This window comes from Dipodomys merriami, unplaced genomic scaffold, assembly GCF_024711535.1.
Source record: "Dipodomys merriami isolate MVZ:Mamm:240054 unplaced genomic scaffold, mDipMer1.0.p SCAF_1017, whole genome shotgun sequence".
Taxonomy (NCBI): Eukaryota; Metazoa; Chordata; class Mammalia; order Rodentia; family Heteromyidae; genus Dipodomys; species Dipodomys merriami.
Window position 1 is genome coordinate 276,005 of NW_027202291.1, and position 20,637 is coordinate 296,641.

A 20,637-nucleotide genomic window follows, 5' to 3' on the forward strand; every position below is an offset into this window, starting at 1 on the left:
GTGGTAGAGCACTTGCCTTGCATGCATGAGGCCGAGGCCCTGGGTTCGATTCCTCATCACCACATAATCAAAAAGAAAAAAGCTGGAAATGGTGCTGTGGCTCAAGTGGAAGAGTGCTAGCCTTGAGCTGAAGAGCTGAGGGACAGCACCCAGGTCCAGAGTTCAGGCCCCATGACCAGACCTCCCTCCCCCCCCAAAAAAAAAAAATTACTTCTGATTTCTCTGATTTTAAGGCATTTTGTAAAATATTCATATACGCGTATGTATATATATATACACATTCTTACAGTTTTATAGGGCACTTATGTAGACCATTGTTACTTCTTTTTTTTCTTTTAACAGTCTTGGAGATCCAATGAGGTCCTAGTTCATACAAGGCAAGTGCTCCTTCAGTGAGCTAAAACCTCCAGCATTAGGTTACTATTTTAAATTTAAAAGTGACTATTCTTTCCCCAACATTAAAAAATGGAGAACTTTTATTTTCAATGCTGAAGATTAAACCTAGGGTCTTGAACTTGCTGAGCAGTGTTACCACTTAGAAGCATATGTAGCCCAAAGTCTGTATTTAAATCACAGCATTACACTGGGTACCTAAACTGATTAGGTATTACTTGGTTAATTAGGTATTAAGATGGTTAAGGGGGAAAAAAAACGAGGCTATTAATAATCAAGAAATTAAGGCCTGGGAAGGTAGCTCAGTGCTAGAGTCCTTGCCTGCATGAGGCCCTGGGTTCCTCAGCACCACTTAAGCACCACCTAAGCAAAAAAAGCTGGAAGTGGCGCTGTGGTTCAAACGGTAGCTAGCCTTGAACTGAAGAGCTGAGGGACAACGCCCAGGCCCAGAGTTCAGGCCCATGACTGACCAAAATAAAGGAAATTAAGATATATTCAAATTTAAAAATACCTGCTTTAAGCTGGGTGCCGGTGGCTCACACCTGTAATCCTAGCTACTCAGGAGGCTGAGATCTGAGAATCGTGGTTCAAAGCCAGCCCAGGCAGGCAAGTCCATGAAAATCTTTTTTTTTGGGGGGGGGAGGGTCAGGTCGTGGGGCCTGAACTCTGGGCTTGGGCGCTGTTCCTCAGCTCTTCAGCTCAAGGCTAGCGCTCTACCAATTGAGCCACAGCGCTACTTCTGGCTTTTTTTCTTTTTGCTTATGTGGTGCTCAGGAATCAAACACAGGGCCTCATGCATTGCAAGGCAAGTGCTCTACCACTAAGCCACCTTCCCAGCCCCAAGTCTGTGAAAATCTTATCTCCAATAAACCACCAAAAAACTGGAAGTGGCACTGTAGCGTAAGTGGTAGAGCTCTAGCCTTGAGTTGAAGAGCTGAGGGACAGCGCCCAAGCTCTGAGTTCAAGCCCCACGACCTCCCCCCCCAAAAAAAAAAAAACTACTTGTTTCATAAAAATTTAGTGGCATTTTTATTTCAAAGTATACTTTAATGTTTTTGATCTTCAGTGTTTTTTGTTTTGTTTTGTTTTTTTGCTAGTCCTAGAGCTTGAACTGAGGGCTGGGGTGTTCTATTCAAGGTTAGCACTCTACCACTTGAGCCATAGATTCATTTCTGGAGGTCAGAGTTCTATAGACTTGCCTGCTGGTCTGGCTTCAAATTGTGGTCCTCAGCTCTCATCCTCTCAGCTTACTTAGTAACCAGGATTATAGGCAGGAGCCACTGGTGCCCAGCTATTATCAGTGTTCTTTTAAGTATACCATTTACATTTGCAAAGTCAGTACCTCCCAAAAGCTTGGAGAGTAAAGTCATGGGTTGATGATGAATTTGCTTTGTAACACTTGACACAGGATTTAATACAAGTAGATTACAGCAGTCACATTTGCCTATTTTATGTGACTTTCAGCAAATTACTTACCTTTGTGTCCTTCTGAATTTGTAAAATAGGGATATCTTCTATCTTAGAACTTTAGGCCACAGCTAAGGTGCTTTCATAAATAATTACTTAAGGGAAGTGAAGGGTAAACAAAGGAGGAGCCTGCAATGCTTGGTAAGAAATGTATGCATTATCCTGCCCATGTAATTGTAGCCCCTCTGTACAGTATGTTCTCAAATAAAATAAAATACAATTAAAAAATAATAATAATAATTACTTAGACTAATGCTAAGTATGTGTTGAATAAAATGCCAGTAAGAATTGTATGGCTTTGAAAGACTTGTTTTGGGAGCAATACTTGCTGGGATTTATAAATTAATAGTAACATTGCATATTTTTTTTCTAAGGCTGTTATTGTAGTGTTACTAAGTTTAGATCAGCTCAGTTTGAATTTTGCTGACTAGTTTTGCTAATTGAGAGAATGTCTTCGAACTCTCCAAACTCTTGAAAATTTAGTCATACTTTGCTGCTTTTGTCTCTTATTAATGTTCAACTTTAGAAACTTAAAAAATACTATATAGTATATGTAGTGTATAGTATGCATATAATTTTTTTTAATTTTTTATTGTGAAGATACTATACAGAGGGTTACAGTTACATGAGCAAGGGAGCGAGTACACTTCCTATTGAGCATTGCTACCCCCTCCATTGTTTTCCCCCTACCATCCTTACCTCCCTACCTTCCCCGAGGTTCTTTTTTTTTTTTAATTGTGATTAAGTGATTACATAATTTCCCAAATTTCACAGTATTTTGGAATAATGATGCTCATTTAAAGTCACAAGTTCATTCTAACTTTCCTGGAGCAAATTGTCTATCACGGTCTATAACATATAACGGTGTACACATATGCATATAATTTTTAATTACTGTAAATTTACAGAGATTTCATAGTTGTATTTTCATACATGCATATAATGTACATTGTTGAAATTATGTTCCTTTTTTTGGGGGGGGGTCAGTTGTGGGACTTGAACTCTGGGCCTGGGCTCTGTCCCTTAGCTCTTCAACTCAAGGCTAATGTTCTGCCACTGGAGCCACAGTGTTACTCCAATTTTTTGCTGATTTATTGGAGATTAGAGTCTCAATAGACTTTTTGGCCTGGGCTGGCTTTGAACTGTAATCCTCAGATCTCAGCCTCCTGAGGATCTGGGATTACAGGCGTAGCCACTGGCACCCAGCTTGTCCTTTCTCCTTCTGCCGGTCGTTTTTCCCCAACATTCTACCTTTTACTGTCATAGCATCTATTTATTTATTGAGCCAAGCCTGGGCCTTCACTCAGGGCTAGGGCACTGTCTCTGATTTCTCTCTCTCTCTCTCTCTCTCTCTCTCTCTCTCTCTCTCTTTTTTTTTTTTTTTTTTTTTTTTTTTTTGCTCATGGCTTGTACTTTACCATCTGAGCTGTAGTTCCACTTCGGAATTTTTGGCAGTTAAAAGTCTCATGATCCTCAGCTCTTACCTTCCCAACATGTTAGGATTACAGGTATGAATCACTCGTGCCTGACTTGTTATAAAATTTTACTTACCTTCCCAACATGTTAGGATTACAGGTATGAATCACTCGTGCCTGACTTGTTATAAAATTTTAGTAAACATCCTTTTTCAGATTTGTTTCATATTTTGTGATTTTATAATAGGTAAATGAAGCAGCAAGTTAGAGTTGATAAGTTGAAAATGAAACGTTTTGTTTAGAAAATACTACTTAACAAAGATAAATGACTTGATCTTGATGTCCTTGTCTCTGATAGGCCTTCATATTTTGATTATGGCCCCTTTGGTTTGACTTAAAAGTTCTAAGTTTGGGCTGGGAAGATGGCTCAGTGGTAGAGTGCTTGCCTTGCATGCCTGAGGCCCTAGGTTCGATTCCCTAGTACCACATAAGCAAAAAGAAAAAAGCCGGAAGTGGCACTATGGCTCAAGTGCAGCGCCCAGGCTCAGAGTTCAGGCCCTATGACTGGACCCCAAAAAAAAAAAAAAAAGTTCTAAGTTTGTGGTGACTTTGTGTGGGCTTTCTTATGGGCATCCATACTGTTTAGTAAAAAGGTAAAATCTGAGACATAACTGCTTTTCTATATATTTGCAAAAGAACTTCAATCCACATAAGTTTACTGTTAGATTTGGAATTTACTGCTTAATTTTCTCATTGCTTTTAAAAAGCAAATAATAAAAGGAAAGTTCTACAATTTAACCACTAAAGAGAAAGAATAATATTTTTATATTTTAGAATTTCTAAACCTGTTGTGTTCTGATTTTTTTTCCTCTGAACTTTCACAATTTTCCTTCCTTCATTCCTTCCTTTCTCTCTCCCTTTCCTCTCTCCCTCCCCTCTCTTCTTTCCTTCTTCCCTTTCCTCCCTTCTTTCCTCCCTTTAATCTCTTTCTCGAGCTGGTACCAGCACTTTAACTCAGGGCCTAGGCATTTTCCTTTAGTGTTTTTGTTTTTGGTACAAGGCTGGTGCTCAGCTACTTGAGCCACAGTTTCACTTCTACCTTTTGGATAGTTAATTGCAGATAAGTGTTTCATGGCCTTTTCTGCTTGAGCTGGGTTCTAACCATGAACCTCAGATCTCAGCCTCCTGAATAGCTAGATTACAGGTGTGATCCATGGGTTCCTGGCTTCACAATTTTTTTGTATTTGCTATCAAAATGTAATTAGATTATGTCCTATTTCCATTTTGCATATAAAACACTTTTTGTAGGCCATTTGAAAATGGAACATTTCTAAGAGAAAACCATAGCCACAGCCACCATAAGGTGTTCCTTGGTAATTAGCGGTGCGGTCTCTGGGCTAATTTATGTACTATTCAGGAATCTTAGGGGATTGTATCCCTGTGGACAGTTCTTTTGTTCATCAGCTTTGTTTTTGACTTATCAGTCTTGAGCATATTCTTTACCCCACCTATACTTGGAATTGATTGTGAAGATCAAACACTGAACAGTATATTTACTGTTACAATATTTATTTTATTTTTTTGTGTGTGCTGATGCTGAATATTGAATTCAAGGTCTTATACTCTTGCTTGGCTTTTTCAGTGGCCTGGTGTGTGCTACTACTTGAGCTACACCTGCACTTCCAGGATTTTGCTCGTTAATCGGAGAGTCCCTTGGATTTTCTGCCTGGCTGGCTTCAAACCAACATCAGACTGAGCCTCCTGAGTAGCTAGATTACAGGCATGAGCCACTGGTCCCAGACTCTTAAAATATTGCAGCCTCCTGGCTACTTAGGAGAACTGAGATCTGAGTATCTTGGTTTGAAGCCCAAAGAAAAGTGCTTGGGAATCCCAATTAACCAGCAGAAAAGCAGATTGGAGTGTGTGACTCAAGTGATGGAACACCAGCTGTGAGCAGAAAAAAGACAGCAAGAGTATGAAGCCTTGCCTTGAGTTCAAGCCCTCACTATTGGCACAGAAAAAGTGCTCAAACAATAGATTGATAGATCCATTTAGCAAAATGTATTAAATAATTACTGACATGAAAATCTGTTCATATTTAATTAGAAGTATATAATGATGTTTAAATTAGGTACTTTCTGTTTTTTACAGTACTAGAGTTTGAGCTTGAGCTTTGAGGCGTTGAGCCTGGTTCGTTTGCTTGGCTGGTTCTCTACCACTTGAACCATGCTTTCAGACCATCTCTTTGCTGTTTATTCAGACTTGGTGATTTTTTTCTCCCCAGCCTGGCTTTGTCCAGTTTGGGGGGGAAGTTTTTTTTTGTTTTGTTTTTTGTTTTTTGTCGTTCATGGGGCTTGAACTATGGGCCTGAAAAGCCTGTTTAATTAAACTGAATGAGACCAGGTGCTGTTGATTCCTGCCTCTAATAGCCACATGAGGTTGAAATCTGAGAATTGAGGTTCTTAGCCAGTCTGGGCTCAAAAGTTCATGAGAATCCCATTTTCAGTAACCAGTGGAGCTATGCCTCAAGTGGTCTAAAGCTGTAGCCTTGGGCACAAAAGTTCAGGGACAGTGCCCAGGCTCTGAGTTCAAGGCCCAGGATCAGTACCAAAAAAAAAGTTTATGTAAATGAGATGGTGTTATGGATCTAGGAACTCATTACTGAATTAATAAAGTATATCAGATTGACATGTAGTTCTGTGGTTTAGTGCTTGACTTGTTTCTGTGAGACCCTGGATGCAATCCTTAGTACTGTAAGCGAAAAAAAACAGTAGTATTTGGAATAAAATATAGCCTACTTTATCCCTACCTCTAAACAGAAAACATTTATTGTTCTGCAAAGAAATGGAACCTAAAAATCTTTTAGAAGCTAGGTGGCTGGTGTTTCACACCTATACTCCTAGCTATTCAGCCTGAGATATGAGGATCAAAATTCTAAGCCATCCTGGAAGAAAAGTCTGTGTGGCTCTCTTGTGTTCCAAGCTGGAAGTGGAACTATGGCTGTAGTAGAGTGACTGTAGCCTTAAGTAAAAAAGCTAAGCAATAGTGGGAGGCTCTGAGTTCAAGCCAAAATATCTGCATACATACTCCCCCCAAAAAGACTTTTCCAACATTTGTTCTGCCAGTACTTAGAGCCTTCTCATGTCTTGGTGAGATTGTGTTCATTGAAATGAATTCATCAGACTTTATATCCTTGTCTTCCCTTTAATTTGTATTTTATGAAATGCATCCTATAATAGTGTTATTTTAGTAATGTACTATGTATATATTTATTTGAGGTTGCATTGCACTTATTATCTTCTTCTGTTTTAGTGCTTTTTTAGGACCAAAGGATATATTTCCTTACTCAGAAAATAAGGAAAAGTATGGCAAACCAAATAAACAAAAAGGTTTCAATGAAGGCTTATGGGAGATAGATAACAATCCAAAAGTGAAATTTTCAAGTGTACAGGTGAGTCATTGGATATCCACTTAGTTTAGTATTATTTATTCAGTCTTGGAGGAAAAAATACCATCATAGCTATAGGAAAATAAGATGGCATTTAAGAGTCTTAGTAATTTTGGATTAAATTGTGTTCTTATTTATGGAATAAACTTTGACTTTTTATGTCTAGATGAACTACTGAAATTATTATACTGCTAAAGAGACCTCAGAAAACTGAGAAATGCTTGGTTATTTACTCCTAAGAATAAAGTTTAATATATTAGATTTAAAGCCATATGTACTGTCTTTTTTTTCTTTATTTTTTTTTGTCAGTTGTGGGACTTGAACTCTGGGTCTGTGCACCATCCCTGAGCTCTTCAGCTTAATGCTAGAGCTCTACCACTTGAGCCACAGCACCACTTCCAGTTTTCTGGTAGTTAATTGGTGATAGAGTGTCAGGGACTTCCCTTGCCCAGGCTGGCTTTGAATCTCGATCCTCAGATCTCAGCCTCTTGAGTAGCTAGGATTACAGGCGTGAGCCACCAGTGCCTGGTTTCTACTATATTAGCTCTCAGACATTTCCATACATGCATACAAATCGTTGAAAATAAGTTTTATTCTATTTTCATACATGTGTAAAGTACTTAATTTGCCCTCTCCTTGGCCCTCTTCCCTCCTGCTAGTACCTGATCACCCAGAAGAGCCTATATTACTTTCCTTTCATTCATTTTTTTAAGTGAGTATTACACAAAGGAACTTTGCCATGTTATTTCACATATATACATATATGCTATGTTCAGTTCAGGATATTTTTTTGGAGGGGTCAGTTGTGGGGCTTGAACTCTGGGCTTGGGTGCTGTCTCTGCGCTCTTCAGCTCAAGGTGACAGACCAGGGGGTTGTGTGTGTGTGTGTGTGTGTGGTGTGTGCGAGTGTGAGTGTGGGTGGTGTGTGGTGTGTTTGAGCGTGAGTGGTGTGTGTGTGATGTGATTGAGTGTGTGTGGTGTGTGTGTGTGTGATGTGATTGAGCGTGTGTGGTGTGTGTGGTGTGGTATGAGTGTGAGCATGTGGTGTGAGTGTGGTGTATGAATGGTGTGATTGTGAGCAAGCATGTGTGGTGTGTGTGATTGAGTGTGAGTGTGGTGTGTGTGGTGTGATTGAGTGTGAGCGTATAGTGTGTGGTATTTTTGGTGTATGGTGAGTGTGAGTGTGAGTGGTGTGGTATGACTGTGTGATGTGAGTTTGGTATGACTGAGTGTGGTGTGAGTGCTGTAGGTGTGGTGTGGTGTGATCGTGTGTGGTGTATGTGAGTGAGCGTGTATGGTGTGTGGTGTGTGGTGTATGAGCGTGTGTGATGTGTGGGTGGTGTGATTTGAGAGCGTGTGTAGTGTGATTGTGAGTGTGAACGTATGTGGTGTGAGTATAATGGGTGGTGTGATTGAATGATAGCGTGTGTGGTGTGTGGTGTGAGTGGTGTATGGTGTGTGAGTGAGCGTGTGTGTGGTGTAATTGAGTGTGAGGGTGTGGTATGTGTGGTGTGATTGGTCATGTGTGGTGTGCGTGGTGTGTGGAGTGTGACTGTGTGTGGTGTGTATGATTGTGTGTGTGGTGTTAGTGTGAGTCATTCCGTTGTCCTAGGTGCTGGGTGTGAATGTTGCCTTATGCTCCAGGCCGCCCTTCATTGGCTCTCCAGGGAGCAGAGCACAGAGCTTGTGGGTCACCCGCTGCTCTGCGCGGGGCCGGGGTCGTAGGGTCGCTGGGTCAGCGGGGCCAGCAAGGCTGAGGGTTGGCAGGCCCAGCCTGGCCTTGGCTCCCACCCTGACTGCGCCCAACGCCCGCCACTCCATGGCCCCCGCGGTCCTGGAGGCAGAGGTTGGAGGCTCTCAGTTGGAGGCAGTCTGGACCAACTTCACCCTCATCTCAGAGCGACTGGTGAGGAGGGCACCTGGCACGGCAGGGAGGCCGGGTGGGGCCCTGTACCCGGAGGGGGAGCTGCCTGGCCAGGCTCTGGGCCCGCCCGCCCCCCTGGACAGGGCAGCAGGTGCTGCTCCGCAGGTGGCCGCTGGAGGGCGCTGTCTCCCCGGCCTGCAGAGCCGACAGAGGCCTTGTGCAGCCAGGATCCCATTAGTGGTGGAGGGGTGTCTGGTCCAGCGAGAGGGCGGCCCAGGTCAGGGGGTGACTGGCCAGCCGGGAGTGGGGAGGCCCACACGGTGGGGATGGAGGGGTGCGGTGGGAGCAGTGGGGGGCGTAGTGGGGGTGAGGTGTAGGGGGAGGTTCTGGGTGCAGCATGGGAGTTCTGCCCCTGATGACTTTCTTCTCTGCATAGCACCTGATGCCTGGCATTTCCTCAAATCATCTTCACAACACATAGGAGGTGGGCACCTCTGCAGCCCCATCTTTTTACACAAGAAGTTAAGTAATTCAGCGTCAGGTAATCACGTGAACAGGTCTGCCAGAGTTGGAGAACTTCGTCTCTTTGTTCCAAAGGAAATTGGACTATCTGTCTCCAGAATGTGGCTTTGCTCTGTTAAATGGCCCCAGGGCTGGGAAGGTGGCTCAGTGGTAGAGCTCTTGCCTTGCGTGCCTGAGGCCCTGGGTTCGATTCCTCAGCACCACATAAGCAAAAAGAAAAAAGCCAGAAGTGGCACTGTGGCTCAAGTGGTAGAGTGCTAGCCTTGAGCTGAAGGGCTGAGGGACAGCACCCAGGCCCAGAGTTCAGGCCCCATGACTGGACCCCCCCCCCAAAAAAAATCGCCCCAATAAAAGCTGTTGTCTTCACTTGAAAGGTAGGGGAATCAGGAGATACTTTAGGTGGAGCATAAAAGCCTGTGCAAACATAAAAGATCATCATTCTATTGTTGATATATATCCTAGTAAGGACATTTTAAATGCAATGCAAACATAACACAGATTCCCTGCTGATGTTTCTTACTTAGTAATTTGTGAGTTCGACTTCTGAGCAGATCTTCATTGAGACACTTGAGTCATAGAGAAAAATAACACTTGGCTTTGGAGTTCATCAACTTGGAAATTTTTTTTTACATTTTTTTTATTGTGAAAATACTGTACAGAGGGGTTACAATTACATGGGCAAGATAATGAGTACATTTCTTATCAAGCATTGTAGCCTCCTCCTTTGTTTCCCCTACCCATCCCTTCACATCCCCCCCCTTCCCCAATCCTCCCCGCCCCCTCCCCACCGAAGTTGTAAAGTTCGTTTTCGACATGACAACTTGTACTTCTCATTGTCGCAATGGGTCCACCTGTATCCCCGTTTAAATGACTTGTTTTTCCCTTTCCCCTCCACAAATTATACCGACATCAAATACAGTGAAAGCATAGGTTATACTGTGGGGGAAGGACATACAAAGCAACAAAGAAATAATCTTATAAATGCGTTAGAAACAATCGCATGAAAGAAAACATTTGAATACATATCTTAGGGTTTATTTCCCTAACATCACCTCATCTGACCTTTTCTGCTTGACTCAGACATATACTAGATATTGCAAATAAGGGGAACCATGGGACCTATGTTTCTTTGGGCTTGGCTTACTTCACTTAATATAATTTTCAACTTGGAAATTTTATTATTTTACTTTGTGAAGACAAGGCCTTACACACATGGAAATGAGAAACTAATTCGTAAGTGTACAATTAAACAGACACAGTTTGTATGCAAGTGTACACAGATGTATTAACTGAAGTATGGTATTTGCAGGGGAGAATTCGGATGGTAAAATTCCTCAGGAAAACAAACTCATAGTCCAATGAAATGAATACCAGGAAACTGGCACTTTAAAGGTATGAGTAGGTCAAGGGGAGGGAGGGTGGATGAATGAAGAGAGGAAGGCAACCATAATACTTAATATGTATTCTGTGAAACCAAGAATTGAGAACAGGGCTGGTTTTGGGAAGGTTGGGAGAGAATGATGAAGGAGTGGCATGATCAAGGTGCATTGTATTTATAAACTGACGTGTGCCACCACTGATAACAAAACCACAATATAAAAGGTGCAGCGAACACTGGGAGACATTGGCATAGGTGAGAATTACCTGCCTGACCACTGATAGAACCACACAGGTACTTCAATGGGGAAAACCATTTCACAGAAATCATCTCAGGGAGACAGTGAATGTTTTGTCTTTAGGGGGTATGCAATATTTGGATATCATAGAAAGGAAGGATTCGAGGCACGAGCAGGGGTGGTGGGGGAGGAATATGCCCGGTCCCTTCCTGTGCTGATGAGGTGCAGAGGGACAGTAGGGTTGCGGTGGAGGCGTGGGGAGAGGAGGCTAGAGGAGACCTTGAATGTCACATTGAGGACGGGTTTTGTGCTGCAGCAGCAGAGGACTGTCAGGAGCACAGAGGGAAGATTTCCCCGGTGGTGCTGTGGAGGCAGAGACAGGAACCAGAATACTAATTAGGCGTTCATTGCTAATACGCTCATAGGAGGGGTGGCCAAGAGTAGGATATGAGAGATGTGGAAAGTCAGTATGAAAGCACAGCTGAGTTACTCAAAGACAAATTTCCAAGTGGGTAATGAGAAAAAGAGAAACTCTCTGACACAAAAATAGAACAAGGTGAAGGAATTTGGTGGGGGCGGGTGGTTAAGAAGGTGCCTATTTTGAGATAACAAACTTGCTTCTGGATGTAATGAGTTTTGATGTGCTGTTAGAATGTGACGTGTAGACGTCCACATATAAAATTGCCAAGTGCAGATATCTGAATTCTGATGGTGTGAAGCCCTGGAGTGCCAACGTGAACCGTGAAACCAAGAGCTTCTGAAAAATTTAGGCCCCAAACGCTTTGAGATGTCAAACCTCAACCCGTCACTAAATTATTCACATTTGATTTTGTTCTCATAATGAACAGAGCAAAGAATCCGTTTTTTTCTCACAGATTTTTTTTTTGAAGTTGGCAAAAATAATGGATTTTAAAGAAGTCATCAATGATCAGTGAACTTACTTGGTAGATTCTTTTTTTCTTTTTGGTGAGGAATGACTCACATACTAGAAAGTATAAAATCCAGTGGCAAAATATACACATGAGTCCCCCTATACGTACCACTCCCATCAGGAAATGGAACGCTTCCAGCACTCCAAATAGTGCCTTCCTTATAAGTTAAGGTCTCTCCAGGGTGCTACCTTCCAGAATGACTACCACTTTGAACAATATCCACTTAAGTTTTTTTTGGGGGGGGGTCCGGTAGGAGGGCCTGAACTCTGGGCCTGGGCGCTGTCCCTCAGCTCTTCAGCTCAAGGCTAGCGTTCTACCACTTGAGCCACAGCGCCACCTCTGGTCTTTTTTGCTTATGTGGTGCTGAGGAATCGAACCCAGGGCCTCAGGCATGCAAGGCAAGCACTCTACCACTGAGCCATCTTCCCAGCCCCCACTTAAGTTATTTTTATGCCTTCAGCTCTGTATGAATTGAATCATACAATGATATATCACATACTATATATATAGATCTTGTATCTGTGATAATATATATCTTTGGTTAAGATGCATTTTTCTAGTATAGTTCATGGAAACAAATCTGGAGACGTGGATGCAATTTACACTTATTGAGGAACCATGCCACCCTAGTACATGAGGCCATCGGCCACACATAGGGACTTTGTCTGCATTGGTGTACACACACACACACACACACACACACACACACACACCACAGACATAGGCTGAAGGCCCCTAGGTGAGGTCATGGCAGACTCAGGCACTGGTTATGGCCCAGGTTTTACCCTCTTTTCTCGAGTGGGGGGAAGACTTACAACTCTCATGTGATCATCTTAGGGCAAATGAATATTTTTATTTTACCCCCACTCTTGGGGTAGCGACAGGAAAGTTGTTTAGCCTTTGCAAACTGATTTTTTAATCTAAGTGCTGAAAAGTTAGTTTGCTCTTATAATAGCATAAATAAACACTCTTGGAGCGAGAGCTCAGTTTTATTCTTCCCTCTTCAGCAAAGCATTAAAAACAAAATCACCTCCATTCTAAACACAGAAACCTAGAATTACAGGAAGGACATCTCATTTATTTAATAGTGGTAAGGAAAATACTTTATGGAACAAGGACCAAGGACCTTAGATAAGGGGACTAGAGCCACAGCTACCTGCAGCTGTGCAATGAGTTACAGGCAGGGAGGGAGAGGTGGAGGCCTTGCTATTATGTGCACAGAAACACCTTTCAGTAATCCAGAAGCTCAGGGCTGCCCAGCATGCTTTGTATTAGAGGCTGGGGACACCATATTTCTTTGTATCCTTAGAGTTTCTGTTGCCTTCTGAAACTGATACAATACAAATTGTGTGTGTGTGCATGTATGTATGAAAGAGGAAGCACTTTAGTTCAAATGAGCACTTAATATTCATAATTTCATCTAATTTTAATAAATTATATATGGGAAATACTGAATGGGCCACAAAATATTTTATTATTACTATTTTTTAAAATAAAATGTTTTTCTCCATTTCTTCTGTCCCACCTTCAATTTTTTGTTGCTTTTTTTTCTTATGAGCAAGAATTATATCTTCTCAGATTCTCAAAAATTAATCTGCTTTAAAAGAAGTTAGGGAGAAAAACATTGTTTGAAAAAGAAAACTTAGTCATCCTGTCACCTGAATGCATATTTGTATACTGCTTAGATATTGCTGCTCCAAGTGATTCTGAACAGCTTTTCAAAGGGTGCGTTGGTATGTGGCATTTCAGAGGGAGATATAGCTTAAGTCCACAAAAGGACACATATTAATTGGGGATTTTACTTTATTTTGGCACAGAGTTTTTTTTAAAAAATCACCTGGGTGGATTTTAAGATATAGACAACGTTTCAGATCTGGTTTTGGAAGCCTGATTGAGAAAGTTCTTTCTCCCCAGCATTTAGGACAGCATGTTCTCTCTAAAGAAAGCTGTCTATTTTTCTTTTCTTTGATGGACCTTCAGTTTAGAACAGACACAAAGCTGGGAACACAACCCAAGGCAGAAAAAATTCACTCCTATGTACTGTTGTTCAGGTTGACTGTAGGACACAACCTCAAAGGTTATGGATCGGTGGTGGGGCCTTGTCCCTGCGTGAGCATGTTTTCTGGACTTTGGCTGGAGCTGAATTCCTGACTTCTGAAAGGAGGGATGGGTCTGGGTTTCTAGCGGGAACAGCCAATGGGAAGGAAGAGTGTCTCAGGCAGGCCACACCGCTAAGGCATGCTGTTAACACACCCTCCTGCACACTGTTCGCCTGTGTTTGAAATCCTTCCAGGATACTGGGGTTACTTTTTTTTTTCCAACCAGGAAGAATACATGATTGGATTCTTCTTTTTATCCCTTCCTTCCTTCCTTCCTTGCTTCCCTCCCTCCCTCTCTCACCCATCTCCCCCTCCCCCTCCTGCCCTCCTCTGGAGCTCTTCTTTCCAGCAGGAGCTTGAGAATAAGATTATTATCCAATCAACTCAACAGCAGCCCATGTCAGTGTCCACATGTGCATCTGAGACGAGAAGAGATTCATTTGTGACCTGTAAACTGAAGTCTGCTTAGGTCTGTAAATATGAATAAAGCCCATTCTCCTTAATGATGAAGGTAATCTCCAGTAATGTAATTGTCTTTCTTAACTAGTGGGGATAACCCATTTCTCTCCCCCCCCTCCTCTCACACAAAAACTATGCTTCTCATAGAGTGATCTTTACAAACACAGGGGAAATATGTCTTTTGGTTAATTGCATTTGAAAGAGCTTCCCCCCCCCCTTTTTTTTTCTTTTTTGTATGAGAGACTCTTCTTTCTCCACCACAAATTATGTGTTTTTCTAATAAATATTGTGGTGAGCTGCTGGGGCTCTTATGGGCTAACTGTGGAAGTGGTTGGTGTGTGTGGGACGCACTCCTGGCTTGGGTTAGGTTTGGTGAAAGTTGCTGCTTTGGTTGCTGCTACAGAGGAAGGGCAGTTTCTTTCTGTTGCCATTGTTTGTGGAACTTTGGTGGACCTGGAGTGGATTGTGAGACCCCCCTGCCAGCCCATCCCCTGTGAGCACAGAGCCGTTGTCTCTTTCCATGTGTCATGTGCATTTTCCAAAACATTCAGCTGTGCCTCTAAGAAAGAAGTACAGCTTCTTAAGATGGCCTAGGAATGGAGTTGTTTTCTTTTCAATATGGTTTTGGAAAGAAATTTTAGATGGAAGGTAGAAATCAAGTTGTACAGAAGGTCTTAAGTGTAAGCCAGGAATGCAAAGATTAGACTCACTGGTTTAGTTAGGGCAAATAACTTCACTTTGAATTATTTTCTTCTTTTGAGGGAAAAAAAAGTAGATCTGTGTTGAAAGCAGTGTCTGAGGAGACCAATTTATAACACACAGCAATTGCAGAGACAAGTTAGGTGACACCAAGAGCAAGTGTGTCTAGGCAACCCCTTTAAAAATACCCCAACCGAGGTTATGAAACCACACAGCTTCTTTGAGGAATAACGCATCCAGGGCTAAAGCAGCCTAATTTTATTCAAGGATTTGAAGAGTAAAAAGGGATTTGGTTCTTTAAAAAAAGGAAAAAAGAACAGCCTAGTGAGGATTATTGATCAGTGAGGGATTAAACATTTGCTGGAATACAAAGCGTCAGGAATTATCAACATGGACATCACAGTGGCCGGCCATTCAGCACTTGGAAATGCAAACAGCCCAGTTTCCCACTGATCCAATGGCAGCAGCCCGGAGCTCTTGATTCCCTGTGTGTCCAACTCTGTACTCCCTGCCCCTGGACAGGGATGAGGAGATGGGGTAGGGGTGAAAGGAAACTTACCTTGCTCTTTTAACTTCTGTCTGTCTGTCCCTCTGGAGCAGGCCAAGCACAGACCAGAGAGGGAAAGCACTGGGGAGCCTAGGAGAGGTCCTGAGGTCCAGAGAGGATCAGGAGATCTACCGGGAAACCTCAACTACCACTTCCTCCTGTTGCCAGGGCTGTGGTCCTGTCTGCTTGCCAGCCCGCACCTGCCTCTGTGGTTCACAAGGAAAAGGCACTTGGCACTTGTACAGCCGGCCCCAGGGAGTAGTGCTGGGGCCATCCCGCCCTTTCTGGTTTTGTCTTTTTCTTCCCCCATCAGGTGCCACTGGCTTTGAACCATGTAATTGCATCAATAAGCCATCTCTGGGATGGGTGGGTGTGTGTGTGTGTGTGTGTGTGTGTGTGTGTGTGTGTGTGTGTCTGTGTCTGTGTCTGTGTCTGTGTGTCTGTGTGTGTGTGTGTGTGTGTGTGTGTGGTGTGTGTGTGTGTGTCTGTGTGTGTTCTGCCACCCTGCCTCCTGGAAGGCTTTGCAGGACTGAGGACATTGGTTTGGATCCTGAGGCTGATTTTTATCACCTCTGCATAAGGCTGAGCCTGTGAGGAGAGAAAGTGAGAGGGAGGGAAGAGGAAGTCTGACTTTGCACTTTCAAGAGCATGTGTGATTTTCCAGGATGTACATCATATACATTGAAGCATCTGTGTTGTGGGCTCCCCGGGATTTGCCTGTTCTCAGTGCCGATTCTTTGTGCACCCTGCATACATCCCACCTTTTGGACTGGGGGAGGCAGTGGAGGATGTTGTATAAGAGGACCAGTGTCCTGACCCACGTGCTGGCTGGGTTAAAACAGGCGCACAGATACTTCAAGCTCCAGCCCACGTCTCTACCTACCCCTGGGCAGGAAGAGCCTAGGGTCACCGTCTGCCTCTTGGAGACTCAGTTTCCCCATCCACTGTGAAGTTTTTGATAAAGGCCTTTATTTTGGGTGCCACATTCTCATGCTGAGTCTCCTATTGCCTTCTGTTGTCAACTTGAGGAGCCTTTGAAACTTTGGGGGAGACGTTCCCATCTTTTTCTTCCTTCTTCTTTTCCATACATTGGACTGTGTTGCTATTTTCAGGCCACAAGTGATGAGACTGAAATGTAAGTGTCTTGATGTGCCAGGTGGGGACATCAGGCCATCTGGCTCAAAAGCTGGAATTCTAGGCCATGTTAACTGTCTGAACCGCAGAGGTAGAGAGAGCACACACAGGGCCACACTCCCTGACCCGTGAATGTTACAGATGTGGCCGGACCAGGCCTTGAGACCATGTCAACCCTGGTCCAGAGGAGAAAGGACACACTTCACCCACAGCTCTTTTTAGGGAGCTGGGATTGAGTTCCATCTGTAGAATCGCAAAGTGTTTCTGCGTTCGGAGCCACTCTTTCTCAGACGTCAAGTAAAGACACACAAGGTTGCAATGAGGGTTATGCAAGCCTGTATGCTGGGGTTTGGCTCAGGATAAGCCCTAAAATGAGCACACTTTGCTCATTTTTGCTGTTCAAAATTTTGGTGATCCTCAATGGAATTCTATGCCTCCATCAGAAAGAATGACATTTCCCCATTTGTTAGGAAATGGAAAGGTTTGGAAAAAATTATATTAAGTGAAGTAAGCCAGGCCCAAAGAAACATAGGTCCCATGGTTTCCCTTATTTGCAATATCTAGTATAGGTATGAGTCAAGCGAAAAGGTCAGATAATGTGATGTTAGGAAAATGAACCCTTAAATATGTATTTTAATGTTTTCGTTTCTTTCATGCATGTGTTTCTCACGCATTTATAAGATTATTTCTTTGTTGCTTTGTATGTCCCTCCCCCACAGTGTAACCCCCGCTTTCACTATATTTGATGTCAGTATAACATGTGGAGGAGATGGGGACAAACAAGTCGTTTAAGGATTCAGGTGGACCTGTTGCAACAATGAGAAGTACAAAATGTCATGTCAAAACCAGCTTTACAATGTCGGTGTGGGATGGGGTATGATTGGGTGCGGGGGAGGGGGGAGGCTGGGAAGGTAGGTGAAGGGTAAACAAAGGAGGAGGCTGCAATGCTTGGTAAGAAATGTATGCATTATCCTGCCCATGTAATTGTAACCCCTCTGTACAGTATGTTCTCAAATAAAATAAAATAAAATGTTGGTGATCCTAGGGTTTAAACTCAGGGCCTTGCACTTGTTATACGGATGCTTTACCACTTGAACCTTGCCTCCAGGCTTCCTTTGCTTTCTGCCAATGTTGTATGACTGAGTCTGAACCCACCTCCTCTAGGTTCACTGGTGATGTTGGACTCAGGGGCCCATGTCACCGCACTGTTTTTCTCCCCCAGAAATAGCGTTTTGAGGACCTTTCTGCCCGGTCTGTCCTAGAACCTTGATCCTTCTAATGTCAGCCTGCTAAGTAGCTGAGATGATAGGTGCCAGCCACCAGCATGTAGCTGAGGATGTGTTGTCCCACTGTGATCCTACTGAGCCCAAACCTTAGATGCACCCAGTGATTGTGTTGGCGAATTGACATCATCGGATGAGCAGCATATATGGCTTATTTATTGACAGTCGAGGTCCAAGCCCTGACTAGGCCCAAAGCCTTAGCCTCACTCTTGGTCCATGGAGATGGAAGACTATCCAGGCAGATGTGTCTCAAAACAGCAATGCTGCTGAGTTTGGTGTGTGTGGTTGTTTGGGGTGTGTGTGGTTGTTTGGGGGGTGTGTGGTTGTTTGGGGTGTGTGTGGTTGTTTGGGGGGGGGTTGTTTGGGGGTGTGTGGTTGTTTGGGGTGTGTGTGGTTGTTTGGGATGTGTGTGGTTGTTTGGGATGTTTATGATTGTTTGGGGTGTGTGTGTGTGGTTGTTTGGTGTGTGTGTGTAGTTGTTTGCGGGAGTGTGGTTTGGTTTCCTGCTCATCAGCCTTGGTGGGTGCCATCTTCTCCCCTCCCCATGGGATGCTCTCTGCTCACAGTGGTGTGACCTGTACCCCTCTCTATTCTCAGTGTGTAACCTGTACCTCCTCTCTGCTCTTGGTATGACTCTGTCCACTCTCTGCTCTTGGTAGTGTGACTTGTATCCCTTCTCTGTTTTTGGTGTGACCTGTACCCCCTCTCTGCTCTTGGTGTGACATGTACCCCAGGGCTAATTTAGGCCATTGGGATTTAGAATGCAGTTGGAGGTGGGAAGGAGAGGGGACTGGAGAGGGAGGCTGGGAGAAGAGGTCTGGTCCCACACCTGCTCGCTGCTCCTCAGGGCACCTCTGTGCACTCCACAGGGCCACTGTGAAGCCTGCTGGGGAGGAGCTCTATCCTGGCTGTCCAGGGCCCCGCGGAAGGAAAAGCAAGGGAGGAACGCGCTTGAAAATAACATCGTGACTGTTCATGGGGTAGAGTTCTGCTTTTGCCAGCTTCATTTTTAATGAAAGGATGGAAATGTCCAGAGGCAGGGCGGTGGCTAATGGAGTTGCATTGTCCTCTTCTTATTGGAGTTTCAACAGCAGGGCATCCAAGCTCACTCTCTGAGACTGCATTCACGCCAATGTGCAATATGAAATGGAGTCCCTTCCGCATTCACCTCTCTCTAGTCCCGGGCCTGGAACAGCAACTTAGTCTTCACCTGGTCTGATTTGAAGGGATGATTCTCCAGCGCCCACTCCTTTTCTTATGTTGACAGTGGTAGTGGTGGGGGGGGGGCACAAATTTACATGACAAAGGACATAGTTCACCTTTTTCACCTGGGAAGTACTTGTGTTTGTTTTCTGGGTAGATAAACTACATTTAAATGGCATGAAGGATTAAATAAAGTGTTATATTTATTTCCTTACCATTGTTAAGGACTAAGTACTTCTGGGCTTTCTTTTTCTTTTTTCTTTTTTACTATCTGGCAGCAAAAATGCCAGCTCAAGTAGAAGTGTGGTTCAAGTGGTAAAATGCCAGCTTTGGAAGAAAAAGCTAAGGAAGAGCATGAGGCCACCAGATTGAAGTCTAGGCTTCCAGTCCCAGAGGCAGGCTGTGTGTCACAGCCCATTGGGGTCACCCAGCCCAGCACTGCGTAACAGACAGTGAAAGGGTCAGGACATGACTGCCATCATTTTGTTTTTCTTTGCATGCTAGGCTTTGAAGTCAGGGCCATGCCCTTACTAGACAGAAGTTATACCATCTGAGCAATGCCTCCGGCCCTGTTTGCTTTATTTATTTTTCAAATACGGCTTCCAGGCTGACCCATCAGCACCTCTCATGCATACTTGGATCATTAATGTCAGCTGCCCACGGCACTCATTCTCCCTCCCCCCCCAACTCCTTGGAGTCCAGCTGGAGGCTCACTGCGGACACATCCTCATGGCTGCTGTAAATGGAAGGGACCCTGGTCATCAGCAAATGGCAGTGTGAGGCCAAGCAAGGTCAGAACTGGTCAGGAATCAGGACTGGTAATGACTCTGTGCTTAGGGGCAGGCATAGCTCCTGATGAGTGGGTAGAGGACTGGACTATGTAGCTTCAGTGTATCTGTTTTCGGGCGGTGACTATCATAGACACATTTGGGTTTTGTGAGGTTTTTGAACCGTGAGGATGGAAGTCAGCTTGAGACTCAGCTGTGGATGGGTTGGTTGGTCCGTCCCATGTGCCTGGGACACAGCTTGCTTTGGCAACTAGGTAGCAAGTTGCCCTTACGACGTAAGTTTATGATTTTCTCAAGTAGAGACTATATTAAACTCCACGAAGGCACAAGGCTTGACTTGTTCTGGCCACAACTAGTTCCTCCTATTGTCTCCAGACAGAGCAGCAGCTCCACAAATAAGGGATGGGAGGGGGGCATCACCCAGGAAGCATTGTACTTGTAACCTGACTTCTGGAATTGTTACCCTGGGTGCAACCCCATCAAAATACTAATAAAAAAGTCATGTTTTCTTATTTGTTATGAACAAATAAGAAAAATAATTTTAAACAACCACACTCTATAACCCATAGATAATTACTTCTTTTTTTTTTTTTTTAAGAAACAATCATTGGGCTGGGAAGGTGGCTCAGTGGTAGGGCGCTTGCCTTGCATGCTCGAGGCCCTGAGTTCGATTCCTCAGCACCACATAAGCAGAAAAAAAAAGCCGGAAATGGCGCTGTGGCTCAAGTGGTAGAGCGTTAGCCTTGAGCTGAAGAGCTGAGGGACAGC

The 20,637-nt window shown here is 43.8% G+C and overlaps 1 protein-coding gene across 1 annotated transcript in view; it reads left to right on the forward strand.

The window, feature by feature from the left end:
* The window catches only part of LOC138807632 (hepatoma-derived growth factor-related protein 2-like), an 81,766-nt gene extending 65,940 nt beyond the window's left edge, over positions 1-15,826 (forward strand). Inside the window, exons 3-6 of the mRNA XM_069993408.1 lie at positions 6,588-6,726; positions 8,336-8,629; positions 9,024-9,071; positions 10,419-15,826. Coding sequence (XP_069849509.1) covers positions 6,588-6,726; positions 8,336-8,629; positions 9,024-9,068 — 478 coding nt within the window. The 3' untranslated portion in view covers positions 9,069-9,071; positions 10,419-15,826. The remainder of the gene's footprint in view (positions 1-6,587; positions 6,727-8,335; positions 8,630-9,023; positions 9,072-10,418) is intronic.
* Positions 15,827-20,637: the final 4,811 nt, after the last annotated feature.